General features: G+C 45.8%; 1 protein-coding gene across 6 annotated transcripts in view; it reads right to left on the bottom strand.

Annotated features, from left to right (window-relative positions):
• LOC131410027 (ral-GDS-related protein-like) overlaps positions 1-15,139 on the bottom strand; it is a 209,055-nt gene that overhangs the window by 1,357 nt on the left and 192,559 nt on the right. For 4 of the 6 annotated variants that reach the window (XM_058547758.1, XM_058547757.1, XM_058547760.1 and 1 more), the window contains one exon: positions 13,248-13,563. The exons of 1 other annotated variant lie outside the window; for it this stretch is intronic. In XM_058547758.1, coding sequence (XP_058403741.1) covers positions 13,261-13,563 — 303 coding nt within the window. In that variant the 3' untranslated portion in view covers positions 13,248-13,260. Of the gene's footprint in view, positions 1-13,247; positions 13,564-15,139 lie in introns of those variants that run through there. One more of the 6 variants, XM_058547761.1, reaches the window with a different exon arrangement.

The raw sequence follows: 15,139 nt of genomic DNA on the forward strand, positions 1-15,139 counted from the left end.
CACTCAAGACCTGTGGGACTGGGTTGAATGAGGAACAAAACAAGGAGCACATGATGTTCGTAACTTATGTCTAGGTGCCATATCATGACTTAGGAAATTGGTAGGGTTTTTCGATAGATTTGCTATGTTTTCTAATTTTTCCTATTGAAAACAATGGGAAATAGGGTCTCAGAGTTCTTTCTCAGAGACAGTCTGACATTTCAGGCACAGATTACTGACAATTATTAATGGCATATGACTTTCCCACCTCATCTTAGTTTTAAGTTTTTAACTCCTTACCTCGGAAATGACATAACTTTGCTTCTTCTAAATCTTGTAGTAATACTGATGCTCCAGAAAGTCGGGCCACGGATATTCTGCTGTTGTGCATCCTCTCTGCAAAGAAGTGGAGCTGTGCATCCACCAGTCTGAGAAGCATGTGGTGCTGTAGTATTTGGAGTCAGAGTAGCTAAATGGAAAAATGACTTCAGAAAATTATCACCATAACCCCCAACAGCAACAAATTATTTTGCTTAATTATTTTGTGATTCTGAGGGTATATTTAAAAAGGGATATTAAAACTGGTTGCCAAGGAGCCAGCCCTATAGTAGAGCAGAAATTGCATATTACCTTCCTACACAAACTTGCCTAACATAGTGGGACAGAGCAACGAGAAGTTTTGGTGCTGTTGCCTGTGTTAACGAGGCCAAGAGGTCCACAGTGGGATAAAGAAGTCCAGTGAACAAGCCTGTGTGCAGCGTCGGACAAGGGGCATGAGTGTGGTTACCCAAAGTGGCTTAGGGGTCACTTACCAGTGCATCTGAGTTTCCTGTCTGTACAATGCAGGAATTGGGGCTGTGCACTGTGATGTTTTCTCCTTTTTATGACATGTCTCAGGGCAGTCCTTCTAAGATGCCTGACCAAGGTATGGGCCCTTCAGGTGGGTGGGGTCCAAAAGGAGGATCTCTGCAGCGACCCTGACCACGGGGTCCAGAGGGAGGATCATGGCAGCCTGGAGGGATGCAGGGGATGGCAGGACTGGTGGCCTTGAAAAGGCAAATTCCAGGATCCCAGGCACCGGGTATTTCCATTTTAGATATTGAATTTACTTTTCAAATACTGACCAGGGTGCTTCCAATAGGGCTGCAAGCATCCTCAGCAACAGCTAGTCTGGTGAGCCCCACCCCTACCTGAGTACCGGGCTCAAGGGATGCAGTCCATCCTCACTGCGCATACTCTGGGGGGTACACAGGGCATGAAGGGTGGGTGTGGTATAGAGAAGAGGCGGGGTAGAGAGTGGGGTGGAGAAGCAGAGGATTGGGGCCCAGGGACGGAGGGACGAGGCAGGAATTGGGGCCCCTAGCTGTGCATGCTGGGAGATTTTGTCTCTTAACTGCTCCCAGCAGGCAGCCTGAAGGGCTGCAGGACTACAACTCCCAGGATGCTCTGGGCACAGGGCGGTGCCTAGCCCTAGGGGGAGGAACAGGGTGGTGTGTGTTTGGCTGAGGGCAAAACCGTCATTGGCTGCAGACACTTGTCCTGCACCTGCTCCACGTGGACTGAGCCCCGGAAGGATCTGATGGGACGAGAAGGACCAGGGAGTTAGGAGGGTGTGGTGGCTGCATGGGCAGCCTCGGGCCTGCAGCGTGCAACTGCTTTTGTCCAAAGTTGAAGCCAGACTCATCCCTCTTCCACACCGCCTCCCTCCGTGGCTTGATTCCTCCTCCCACCTGCATGTCTGTGGGTCTTTCCACAGCCTCCTACCTAGTCCAGGGCCAGGTGCTTCTCTAAAATGCTTATGGGAACTGGTTTGACATCCCAGAAACTTTCCACTTTGCATGTTGCCCTCTGCCTTCTCCAGCCAAAGTGCCAACATTTCATTAGCTTTTGGGAGAAATTCGCCCTTGTGGCCCCTCTTACAAGCACAACTTAAGAGCTTTGCAGGGTGGTAACATTGGCTGTTGCTTGCCTTTTTTGCAGATGTGGAAGTTGAGGCATCCTTGAGGTTAATCACTGGTTTCCCCAGGATCCGCTAAGAGCAGAGGAGAACAAGCCAATTCCCAGGAAAGTATCTAGTAGGCCATTTTCACCAACCCATTCCAGTGCAGAGGCCTCTGAAACAGCATCCTTAAGATGAGAATAGCTTAAGCATTTTGCCCTTTAGATTGATCACCTAATCTCAGCTCAGGCCTGAGTGGCCAGTCTCTCAGAGACACAGGTGACGACTCTGATCCCTCAGGAAGAGACCGGTGGTCCACCTTTGGGAGACGGATGTGTAAGGTAGACAGCACTTGGGCAACATTTGAAATTCGTCAGCTTTAACATCTCTGCTTTGGATTCCGGCAAAGTTCCCGGATAAACACGCCCAGGGATAGTCAGATGCACCGTATTCTTTAAAAATTGATTAGAATAGTGAAAGGAACAGAGCATAAAATAGCTTGCTTATTTGCAAAAGATGAAATGCAAGCAAGATCTTCTTGTCAATTTTTTTCTGTTTATTCTCTTGGCTGTACTGTACACTTGAATGCAGAAATAAAAAATTTGAATGGCCAAAATCTCTTTTCCTGAGATTGGTAAATTAATTTAAAAGTTCTATTGAAACCTGTGGAGGAGTGGTTAGCAGCTTTCACGACTTATGTCCTCACCAAAAATCTGGGCATTGATCTACATGAAAAAAAGTCCTTGTTTATATTACACATCCCAGTAGGTTACATTTCCGATTCCTGAATGTGGGATATTATCAAAACAACTGAAAAACCTGGTCATGGAAACTGGACCCTGTCACTTTGTCAAGAATTTGCCTCTTTATGAATAAATGACACATGAATTCTCTAACATTTTTGTAAAATGTTATTTTGTAAAATGGACGAGAAACTCTGTGGTGTCTCTGAATGTGGCAAGACAGGGAATTCTCATTAGACCACATCCTCGGATTCTTCTCTCGTGTTCAATAGGCCCAGGTGATAGTCCGTGTGGTCAGGTGCAGCGCTGCTCCCCCAGCGCCCAGTGTTCCATCCTACTCTGGCCTGTGCATTTTTCAGGGGGTTCTGACAACACTCGTCCACAAGGGTTGGAAGGAGACATTGAAACATGAGGATATTCATCATCTTAAAACAAGAATTAATGGAGAGGAAAGTTTTGGGGTGTGTGTGCTCCGATGCACTGCTGTTGAGGTGTGGCTGCAGTGACCACTGTGCTCCCAGCGTCCCCACAATGGCTTTCTCAGAAGTTTGATCTCCTAGCGCAACCACAACAGCTGTTGACAGAGCTGGGCTCTCATCGTGGTTCAGTGTCTTCCATCAGATTTTGTGGCTCTTACCCTCCTCTGCTTGCCCCTTTCCTATTCCTATCTGCTGTGTTGATTGCTTTGTAGTTGTTTCCTAGGAGCCACTGTGTGTAACTGTATTTCGCAGTGTCTTTAGGGACCCACCCTCACTACACGAGTCATTGTACAACAGCGACTTATCCAGGTGTAGCCCGTGTTCGTCCTCTCCAGTGGAGCTGTGAAGAACCCTGCTTAGTCAGAGCTCCTCTCATTCTCAATGCTGCTTATGAAGCTGGGCATCTCGTCTTTGGTCTCATTAACATTATTCTTTTCATCGATTATTCTGAAGTCAGATACAACTTTGTTATTAATGTGGACACTGGCTGTCACAGGCACTTTTATGTATCTTCCCCAACAGCTCTGTGAAGTAGACCTGTGATCCCCATTCTATGGGGGGGGGGACACTGAGGCTCAGAGAGGTCGAGTAGCTTCCTTCACTTCACAAAATTTCTTGGTACATTTTGAATCTCCACTTGGAACTCCGCCTCTCACCCCATCCTGAGTCCATTATCTGCTTGATGGCAGTCACCTAGCATAAACAGGCCCCGGGCAGGCAGTGGACTAGTTGGGCCTGGTCCTCTGGCTTATCCTGGGAAGGTTCTAGGTTTATTGCGAGGGCTGGAGCAGTGGACACTGACCATCACTCGCCTGGAAGGTTTGTTATGTAGAAATACTCCACTGACTTTTTGCGGGTGTCATGTCTTCTTTGTCTTCATTGCTCCCCTGGGCTTTCTCCTACAGTCCGTGCTGTGCAGTAACATACAGTACAGAGACTGGTGAACATAATACTGTTGCCCTGCACAAAATGGCCACATCACTCATTTTTCTAATTATGAAAGAAATACATCCTGTTAAAAATGTCAAATTACACCGATCTATAGAAAGCGAAACCCTCCACTTTCATCCTCTTCCCTGAAAACTCACTCCTTTACTCAGAGGGAACTGTTGTTAACAAGGTAGGGTTTATTCTTCTGGACATTTCCTATGTATTTATAAACACACATAAAGTTTTTTAACATAAATTACATAACTACATAGTTTTGCAATTTGCTGTTTCCTAAACCATATATCATAGACGTTTCCCGTTATCAGTGCACATCATTCTAACTTACCATTTTAAATGTTTTAGAGGTATTCCAAAGAACAGGAATACCATAATCTGTTTACTTCTTCTTTGATAGAAATGGGATTACATCCAGTTTCACTATTGTACATAACGCTGCAGTAAGATCATTGTATGGAATTTATTGCACTGCTATTCAACTGCTCAGTTTGCTTTGTTTCCTTTTAGTGAGAGACTATGATATATTATTAACATTTTTATGGGAATTATTTTATAGGGAAATTAATTTTATCACTGAATAAATACATTTATGGGGAAATTGGCCTTCAAGGTCATCCATCTCAGTATTCTGGAGAAAAATCTTGAAACTTAGAAAGTATTATGCTTGCTCCATCACATTCTAACGAGTCATGTTAACAATTTAAAGTTGAATGTTTGAATAGCCTCTACTCTCTCTGTTCAGAAGGATGACTTTTTCTTGTCTTGAAAACTTCTGACTCCAGGGGCTCTCAGTTGGACTTCAGAGAGGATAAGATATTGGTGTCGCATCTGTTTCTCTTCAGCTGTAGGCTGAATCTTCCAAAGATCATAGAATTGAGCATGGTCCAATCGATATATATGATTTGGGTCAAAAATTCAAAGTAATGAACCCAAGATAGGAATCTATAACTTTGGTTCTTAATAAAGAATTTCCTTTGAGGACCTGCCCAGTGGCACAAGCGGTTAAGCCCACAGACTCCGCTGCAGCGGCCCGGGGTTTGCCGGTTCAGATCCCAGGCACACAGCGATGCACCGCTTCTTAAGCCATGCTGTAGCAGTGTCCCATATAAAGTAGAGGAGGATGGGCACGGATGTTAACCCAGAGCCGGTCTTCCTCAGCAAAAAAGTGGGGGATTGACCTTGGATGTTAGCTCAGGACTGGTCCTTCTCACACACACACACACAAAAAGAACAGAATTTCCTTTGATATTCTTAAGTCTCTGTGATTACTAGTAAAAACTCACCTATGGGTGAAGAGATTTGGTTCTGCTGGCAATGTCTGGCTTGAACATCCATAGTTAAGCCTGCCACATCTGTAGGTAGATTAGACTTGACCTCTTGATGACCTCTGCCCTTGGTCTTTGACCTGGGAAAAATAAGAATTTTAAAAAGCTGCTGTTATTAGCACTCAATGCTAGAAATGCCCATTAAAGAGTGAGTTTCATTTGGTAAACCAAAGGGAATATAAGCAAAACAATGTCTTTAATATCTATAAAATTTCAAAAAATTCTAATTTTTTAAAATGTAACTCTGTTTTTGCCACAGTGAAAACTGTGTATATATAGGAATGAAATATTCCTCTGTTCATTTCTTAAGTTGTTTCCATTGACTTTGATTTATCCTCTAATCCGTATTCCAACTGTGAAAGAACGTCTTGGTCCTTGAAAGAAAAGAAGCCATTGAAATTTGATTTTCTTTTAGCTCGGCATCCTACAGGTTTGAGGAATAAATGATCATGTAATGATACAATGATTTTGAAATCTAATTGTAAATTAGAGGGGTGTAAGGGATGATTGAATGGTGTTTCATCTTCATGGTCAGGGGTATTGTACACATGGACATGTAAACACGATTCAGAAAGCTGCTTCAGCCCCGTGACATCCCTGAGAACCACAGTTCAGGGAGGATCTAGGCACACAGCCATCTGCCTCGATCTCCTGGGTTACATGTAGATCCAGCTGTCTTGAAAGTGGCTTTAGAGCAGCTATCTATTTCTCCCCTACCTTCTCTCCAGCTTATCTCAAAAAGTCTTGACTATCATATTTTAAAGTAAGACCAATTATAGTTATTTATATGAGCTTCTTGATCATTATTGCAGAGTAATAATCAGGCATACCATTAAATATCATTTAATTGATCTAATTAAATTTGTTGTACCTTATAATTGATTAGAACACTAAGTTTAGTTTAGAGTTTCATATTCACCAAATCTGTTAATCTACTGACAACTGTCATGTGCCTCACTCCTCTTAGAAGTGTATCTTTGGCCCATCACAAGATTTTAATGAATGAAATCATCATAAATTAAGATAATGTACTGTCTTTTGGATGATAGGGAGGCAGATGGGTCCATTTTGGAAATATGCCCATCTGTCTTTGCTCCCCATGGGAAGTTTCTGGTCACTAGGTCTCCAGGTGGCTTGCACAAGCCATAGGTCTGTAATAGCTTGGTGCCTCTCCTTCTAATTGGGGTAGAAATAAAAGAGGTCAGAGAGCCTTATTAAAGTTTTGGTTGCATGAAGTCTTCTATGAAGACCATCCATGCATATTGTTCTGGGTAACTCTCTGTTCCTAGGACTACTAGTTACTTAAAGCGCTTGTCAGGAACTGTGAAAGGCCTGATATTTTACCTTACCTGCAAGTTAATAAGTCAGCCTACCATGGTCTTATAGATCTTGGCAAAAGACATGAGACCCATGGGTCAGAGACAAAGGACTTAATGTCACAGCAATAGCAGTGGCCAGAGTATCAGCATTTGCACCGGTTCACTAAATCCCACTTCTTACAGGGTGATACACAGTGGGCCGGGTGACATGCAGAGGTTTGCAAGAACTCAGAGCTTAAGGAACTCAAATCTTTGATAATGGGCAGGAAGTCTGCTGACCTTTGCCCCAGGGAGGGGTGATATTTCTATTATACTGGGCAGTAAGCAAGCCTGCCCTTTGCTCCAGAGGAGGTCACTATTTCTGTCTTCCAAGGCTGACAGCTCTACACACATCCTTGAAAAGATAACCTGGTTTTACTGGCTTTCAAAGATAAGCTTGAATGAGAATCAATTATCATTCAGTTCTTCTGTTTCCTTTATTGAGTGTGCAAATATGCTCTTTTCTCTGTAAAGTTCACTAACTTTATTCATACATAAGGGATGCTTTTGGTTTTATTTATTAAGTTGAAATTTTCTTATTAGAGCAAATGATGAAACTATTATGGGTTGGATCTGAAAGTATGCTTTTCCAAGAAAAGGTGAATGATCAGTGCTCATAGAACTTTGCCACAAGGAGCTCATAGCAACTTAAATGATTTTAATTTGATTACTGTTTTGTACAACTTTCTTCCATCTTACTTCATCCTCTCTGCTTCCAGTAACTCTCATATGGGAATGGGGCAGTTTCAGGGATTCACTGAACTCATTTACAATATTCAAATGGTTTTCTCTGTTATATTGTCTTTATTGAGGTAATGTTGACATACAACATTATATTAGTTTCAGGGGTACAACATAATGATTCATTGTTTGTATATATGTTGAAATGATCACCACAATAAGTCCAGTTAACATCCATCCCCATACATAGTTACAAATTTTTTTCTCTTGTGATGAGGACACGGTGTATTTCAAGGTGCAGAGGAATCAACGATTATGTCTTATTTTTCCATATACAGCTTGATGGATTTGGACCTAAGTATACACCCTTGAGACTGTCACCACCATCAAGGCCACAAACATATCCATCACCTCCCAAAGTTTTCTCTCAACTCCTTTTGTACTATTATTCTGTGGTAAGAACTCTTAATATCTACTCTATTAGCAAATGTGACGTATGCAATACAGTCTTGTCAGCTGTAGGCCCTATGCTTGTCCTACATCTCCAGAACTTATTTATCTTGATAACAGAAATTTTGTATCCTTTGACCATCAGCTCCTTATTTATCCATCCCCCCAGCCCCTGGTAACCACCATTCTAACCTCTGCTTGTATGAGTTTGACTATTTTAGATTCCACATATAAGTGAGTATTCGCCTTTCTCTGTCTGCCTTATTTCACTTAGCATAATGTCTTCCAGGTCCATCCATGTTGTCAAAAATGGCAGAAATTTCTTCTTTTTTCAAGGTTGACTAATATTGCATTTCTTTATCCATTCATCCATCAGTGACATTTAGGTTACTTCCGTGTCTTGGCTATTGTGAATTAGCTGCAATGAACATTAGAGAGCAGGTATCTCGTTGAGACCCTGATTTCAATTCCTGTGGGTATATACTAGAAGTGGGTTTGCTGCATCATATGTTAGTTTTCATTTTTGGAGGAAGCTCACTGTTTTCCATAATGGCTGTACTAATTTACATTCCCACAAGGGTTCCTTTTCTCCACATCCTCACCAACATTTGCCATCTTTAGTTTTTTTGATAATCACCATCTTAACAGGTGTGAAGTGATAGCTCATTGTGGTTTTGATTTGCATTCCCTGATTAGTGATGCCGAACACCTTTTTATACACCTATTGGTCCCTTGTATGTCTTCACTGGAAAAAGTCTATTCTGGTCCATTGCCCATTTTTTAATTGATTTTTCTTTTTGTTATTGACCCAACACAAAAAAAGAGAACAAAATTTTCAGGCATTATGGGTGCTTCCCAGTTGATGCAGATGGTTTTGTTTTTACAATGGTACCAAAAGATAATGTTTCATGTTTTTTCTTCAGTTTGTTATAAGACCAGCAGTAGCTACTGCATGGCAGATAATTGGGAACGTCTTGGTTTGGAGGTTTACAACATAAATGAGTGGTAAGGAATTTTTTATTATTCCAAGGAAAGTATTGAGATCATAGTCCATGGAATCCAGGATTGATAGGTGTAGGAGGAACTTAAGGTGGGGATCGGTGATCTGGCATTACTTCTGATCTTGAGGGACAGGTATCTACTGTATGAGTGTTTGAATAAAAGTATTAGAGATCAGGAATTTGTGGTGAGTGAATACGTTTTCTGAATTATTTACTTTTGACGATAACCGTTTGGATTATGTGAACATCTGGGATATGGGAGTAAGTCGTTAACAGGGGGTGGTTGATAATGTCACTATTGATTTAACTTCTATGAACACCAAGTGGTCAATGGATTAAGCAAATGAGTAGTCAGAAAACACAGAAATGGTAGGATTTGGGATTTAGTAAAGGTTTGGGGACCAACTGCCCTGAGAGGGAGTGTCAGGACTTGTGCAGTTTAGAGTGACAAGGACAAGAATATAATAGAAACACACTCAAACAGGGAGGGGTGTTAACAGGATGGCGGAGGAGAAATGATCTGGAGTAGCCTTGAATTTTGACCTTGAGCTTTCTGTTCTTGATGCAAATTTGCCTGATGACATCCCAGGACACAAGTCAGATCTATCCCTGGAGGACAGAGGGAGGGTGGAAGTACAAAACAACCAGGATTATTGTCCTAAAAAGTCAGGGTTCCTTTGTCATTTGACCCAATTTCATGATTTATTTTTGTAAGGTAAGAGGAAAAGAAGGATGATAGTTACGTCTTCACAGAGGAAGCAGTGTAACTGTGGGAACCAGTCCAAACCAAAGCCTGGTTTAAGCATCTTCAACCCTTTGAGGATGTCCAGTGACATATTCAAGAGGCCGGATACTAGAATCCCATCCCATTCTGGCAGTGACGGGTCTCTGGGAGGACACTTTGGACCAGCCCCACCAGGTCTGCTGGCCCGAGAGACCGCAAGGACTCCAGGCCTGCAGCAATGCAGGAAAACTGGTAAGTCCTTTCAATCTTGCCAAAGCGTTGCAAAAACTTGCACCTAGTCACACAGGTGAATCCCTGCCAGGTGTGCTCGCAGGTAGTCTGCACTCCAGGTTCCATGCCCACTCCTGCCGGTCTTCAGATTTGGCAGAGATCATTCCAGGAGCTGATCTGGGCATTCCACAGTTCCACTGCCAACAATTTCTGGCGACTGAGGAAGGTATCAGGAAGGAGGAAAGGGCAGTGAAGAGCACAGGAGAGAGACTGGTGGTAGCACTGATGGCGGACAGACTTGCTAACGAGGCAGAGAAAGTGAGGGGCCAAGAAGGACGTCCTGACAGCAGATGAAATGGAGCAGGCACCTCAGTGAGGTCTCTTGGCAGCGTCCCTAATGTTTCCTTGCTTTGAGCTCTTGAAACTTTAAAACATACCAATACGTTTCTTTTATTAAACTCTGCTGCGCGAAATAGAAAATATAGACAGTGGTTTCTTTCTGAGGTGAGAGGTTGAGTTTCAGGTGAGGAGAGAAAAATCTTCTTTTTTCATGCTGTTCTCTCATTTTCCTTTACTATGCACATCATTTATTTTTACTTTCAAGTCAGCAGAGAGTTATCAACGTCACGGGATGATTCAGTTTTTCCCCACAGTCACAGTAAAACCTACTTAAAGTGGATTATTCTTTTTGTGTAATATTGCAATAGATTCCAAAATATTATTTCAAAAGCACTTCGATGTCTATGTTCTCAAATTAGATATTTACTTCTAAGTCTCCATTTTTATGTTCTTTGTTGCATGCTACTTCAGAGTTGCATCTAAGGAAATACCAGATTTCCCTCAGTTTTTTAGATCCATATGTGTTGGAAATTTGATTCATGTAGATGGACACGGCAGTTGGGGGATCGTGCTATTATCAAAAGAGGCCTTTTCAGCATCAGTAATCTGACAAGAACCCACTGCTTGTTGGGATTCAATTGTCTATTTGGGGGATCAATCTTTCACTGTTGGCACTTCTCTTTCTCTTTGGAGGGAAAGTATGGCCTTCCCAGTTTTTTCATTACCAAACCACTTTCCTGGGTGGTTATGCTGTGTCAGGAAGGGCCTGGGATGCCGGGAACCAGAATTCATCCTCAGCTTCTGGCTGTCCTGAGAAGGCTTCCCTGACAGAGTCCAGCCTGTGTGTCTGGGTGACACTTGCAGCCATCAGAAAGGAGGGGATAGCTCAAAAGTGCCAAGCGATTCATCTGGCCCTCGTCTTACAGGGTGTTCCCAAGGGAAGAGCTTCAAAATGCCACTTAGTAACCCTTTGAAAGCTTCTAGTCATGTGGTGGGTTCTCGGTGTGAGCTCAGAGCAGTGTCTATTCACCACCAGATGGGGAGCATTTCAGTATTTTAATTGGTAAGGCTGTGTTCATGTACGTCCATGGATCATCAGTTCCTTGGCTTTCCCTGTTGGAGCCCCCCACACCCCCGTCATACCTGATCTTTCAAAGCTCCAAACAGGGTTCACACCCCAGCAGGTGGTTGTAATGTAACCACAACACAAGACTGGGGAAAAAATCACAGACACCCAGGGTTGACACACTTTAAGGGCTTGGGCCCAGTTGCCCCATTTGGACGAGTTTGGAACACCAACACTGAGTGTGTAAACTTGAGGATTGTCCAAGACCATGGACCTCAGAAGAACACAGGCTCAGAAGTCACCTTGGACAGCAAGGGACCATGTGGGGTCACTGACTGGCCAGGATTATGGTCCCTTATCCTGGCAAAGTAGAGCTCACTCGGGATCCATCAGGCCAAGTCAGGGAGGAGGTTTGGGGCTTTCTAGGGAAATTCTGTCCTAAATGGAATTGCATAAGGAAGGCAGGGGTGCTGAAAATCCTAGTTCACAGGGAGCAGTAATGTTTATGTAACAAGGCCCAGCTGTAGCCTTAAAAGCTGCATCACAAATCTTTCCTCCTGGATACAAATCAAGCAGGAAAAGGAATTCAGGGTCCTGGACAAGGATTCCAGCAGGATTCAAATCTAGGTCAGAGGTGAACATGGAGCCCCTAGAGGGCCCTCAGGAGGGAAAGTCCTGCCTGCCTTTAGTCCATCTGCAAATGAACTTCCTCGGGTCTTGTCCTCTCAACGTGCACATTTTGATCTTTTTCCATTGTTTTCTCCACTTAGAGCTGATATATTCCCAGAGATTGAACTAGAAAACAACAAGTTCCTAAAATTTGGTCAAAAGAAACCTCAAGAAGAGAAGCAGAAAACATTCCCTCTTCCTCCAGAATTAGGAAGGCAGCCCCTGCCTGTGGCATGACATGGTCCTGCGTAGTGCTGTTTTAAAGTCACCCACATTTCAGTGGTTTTTTCTCTGCCTGTGAAAGTACCTTCAACCTTTAAATCTCAGGAGAAGGGGTGGTGGGCTGTGTCTGCTCCTGGAGGAGCTGAATGATACTGAAATGAACTGGTCCTCGGTGTTAGGGGGACTTGGGATTGTCCCCACTAGCCAGAGAAGGGGCTGGCCCTTCTCCCTTCTCCCACATACAATAAGCTGATGACCCGGAAGAGTTCTTGATTCCAGGAGAAATGTGAGATTCTGTGTCTCCCTCACATACCTACAGAAAGTGACAGAACCACACCACAAGTTCCAGGCTGTAAAGGGAACAGGACTTTAATATAATATTCAAACATGGCATTTATTATTTACAACAAATAACTACTGTCCCTCCCCAATGGGTTCATAGATGCTGGGGGATGTCAGGGAGCTGAGATGGGGTATTTCCCTCTCTCTTGGGCTTCAGGGGACTCCAGGAATCAGCTTACAATGCTCCCCTTCCTGTCTGGTGGGAGGAGCTGGCCCGGTGCATCGCAAGCTTCCCAGCTGTGTCCTGGCTGCTGAGGATGAGGCTGTGATCGGCCACTGGTATGGGGCTCGGTATTGGGGCCTGGGGGCTGAGTAGAAGTGTCAGGTTATCTTGGGGGCCCTCCCTCAGAATCATGGCCACCCACCCTGGCCCCACTGCACTGGGTGCTGCAGACCCTGTGCTCAGTGCTGTTAGCCACCAGTACCCCACTTGTCCCTGCCACGGGAGCAATCGTTTACTATCACCTATTTCACAGAGGAGGAAATGGAGTCTCAGGAAGCTGAAGAGAGTCACCCCAGTCACAGGACTGCTCAGTAGTGGAGGTGGGATCCCAGTGCCAGCTATCGGACTCCCCAAGGCCACGCTTAGCTCAAAGCTTTACTGAACTCCTAGGAGTCAGTCACCCCAGCCCAGACACTCACTCACCCCTGAACTTGATGATGGCCCGCTCTTCTTGGCCTTGAATATTCTGCTGGCCAACTAGATCTGGGGATCCAGCAGGCAGGACAGGCTGTAGCTACAGGGCAGAGAGACACCTCTGAGCCTACCAGGAACCACACCTCAGGTGTCCCCCCACTGCCTTCCCAGCAGCTGGAGTCTGGGTGTCCCAGAGTTCGCCAAGCAATAAGGCCTGGGGCTGAGCAGGGGGCCATGGAGACAGGCTCTCTGGACTGGCCAACATGGAGAGTCCACCCCTGCCCTCACTCAACTCCTGCACAGCCTCAACTATCATTCTCATTGAGCAGCTCCATGTCCTGGAATCAGGCCCCAAATCACTCCTCCAGCTCTGGTTGTAATTCTTTGCAACCACTGGGAGCAGCAGCATCTCCCTCATGACTCGGTATTCCTGGGACCAGAGGGAAGGAGAGGATGCACACGGGGCCTGGGTGGGGGATGCTGCAGGGGCCTTGTGGGGGGTGAGGGGTGGGGCAGGGGACCAGTCCTGGCAACGCTCCTTCCCACCAGTTCTATCCAGGCTCTACCTGTTCTCAGAATGGGAATAATCAGCCCCTCCTCCAGGAAGTTATCCTTGATGCCATCCTCCCCTCAACCAACCCGCCAATTGGATGGGTCTCCCACTTCTCTGTTATCGAAGTCTTCCACTCAATGTAAGATACAGGGGGTGGAACCAGGGACTGTTCTGCCCAGAGGGTCTCTGATTTCCACCTCCTTCCCCTCCCCTGCAGGGAGTGCCACAGCTGCTCACCTCAGTCCCTTTCTTAAGGTTGATCTCATTCCCCTGGAAGGTGGAGAGCCAGAGTCCATCAGACAGAATGCCATAGACTGACTAGCCCCTTATGTCCACCCCTTCTCATGGTGCACGACTGCCAGGTCCCCAGAGAGGGCGGAGCATGCAGAGAAAACAGGACTTGGACCTAGGCCGGGCTCTGGGCTCCAGAGAAGGAAGACATGGGGGGAGGCTGAGGGACCTGGCAGCACAACCCTCTCTGATGACAGACTTGGAGGCTGAGGCCTCAGGCAGAGGGGACTGCTCAGCAACTTATGTGCTGCCTGACTTGGGGGGGGCGACCCCTCTCTCCCTCCATGGGGAGCATGGGAGTTAGAGGCTGAGTCCAGCTCAGATAAAACCTCACGCGGCTGTGCCATCAGGCAGCTCTGAGTTTCCCCAGCCTGGGGAACCGGAATGGGTGTCTCAGGTGGAGACTCTGTTCACTCATCTCTAAGATGGGCCTGATGCCCCAGCTCCCAGGGGCCACTGCGAGGCTCCCAGGAGAGATGTGTAAAGTGCTGAGAGCTCGGAGCACATTTCGGGGGCTCCCGCATCCCAAGGTTCAGGGTCGTGGTCCTTCCTGCCTGGCCTCAGGTTCACCCACCTCGAGATAATCACCCATCGCCAGACACAGCATAAGCAGGTCACCAAGGAAAGTGCCAAGATAGGGGACGACACCTTGTGACATTGGGGTGCGGGTGGGATGAGCCCTTGCTCTCAAGTCGACCCCCTGCAGACCCTCCCCTGAAAAGTCCACAGCCACAGCCTCCTGGCCCACCCCAGGGTTCCCACGGGGAACAGCCTAGGACCCTTACTAGCCTCCCCTCAATTCCTCCTTGCTTCACACCCCAAGAACACCACACTCCTCCTCCTCTCTCCCAGGGCAGGCTTCTAGAAAATCACAGGGTATGCGGTCCCTGTCCCTCCCCACAACTAACCCATCCTGCACCAGCTCTTCCAGGCCATCCCGGTCACTTCTACTGGGGGATTCGGACACTGTGGCACCAAGAGAAAGGGCCCTCCTCTCTTGATTTGAGGCCTCCAGCTGGGAACGCAGAGCCCCTCCCCCACAGGCACACTCACCTGCTGCTGCTGCTGCTCCTTCTCCTGCACCCTCTGGGGGTTGATTTCCGGGGGGCAAACGTGGAAGGCCCCTCCTGTCAGGGTCGAGGACAGTGTCAGTGAGGCCATA

The sequence above is a fragment of the Diceros bicornis genome, chromosome 9, assembly GCF_020826845.1.
Source record: "Diceros bicornis minor isolate mBicDic1 chromosome 9, mDicBic1.mat.cur, whole genome shotgun sequence".
Taxonomy (NCBI): domain Eukaryota; kingdom Metazoa; phylum Chordata; class Mammalia; order Perissodactyla; family Rhinocerotidae; genus Diceros; species Diceros bicornis.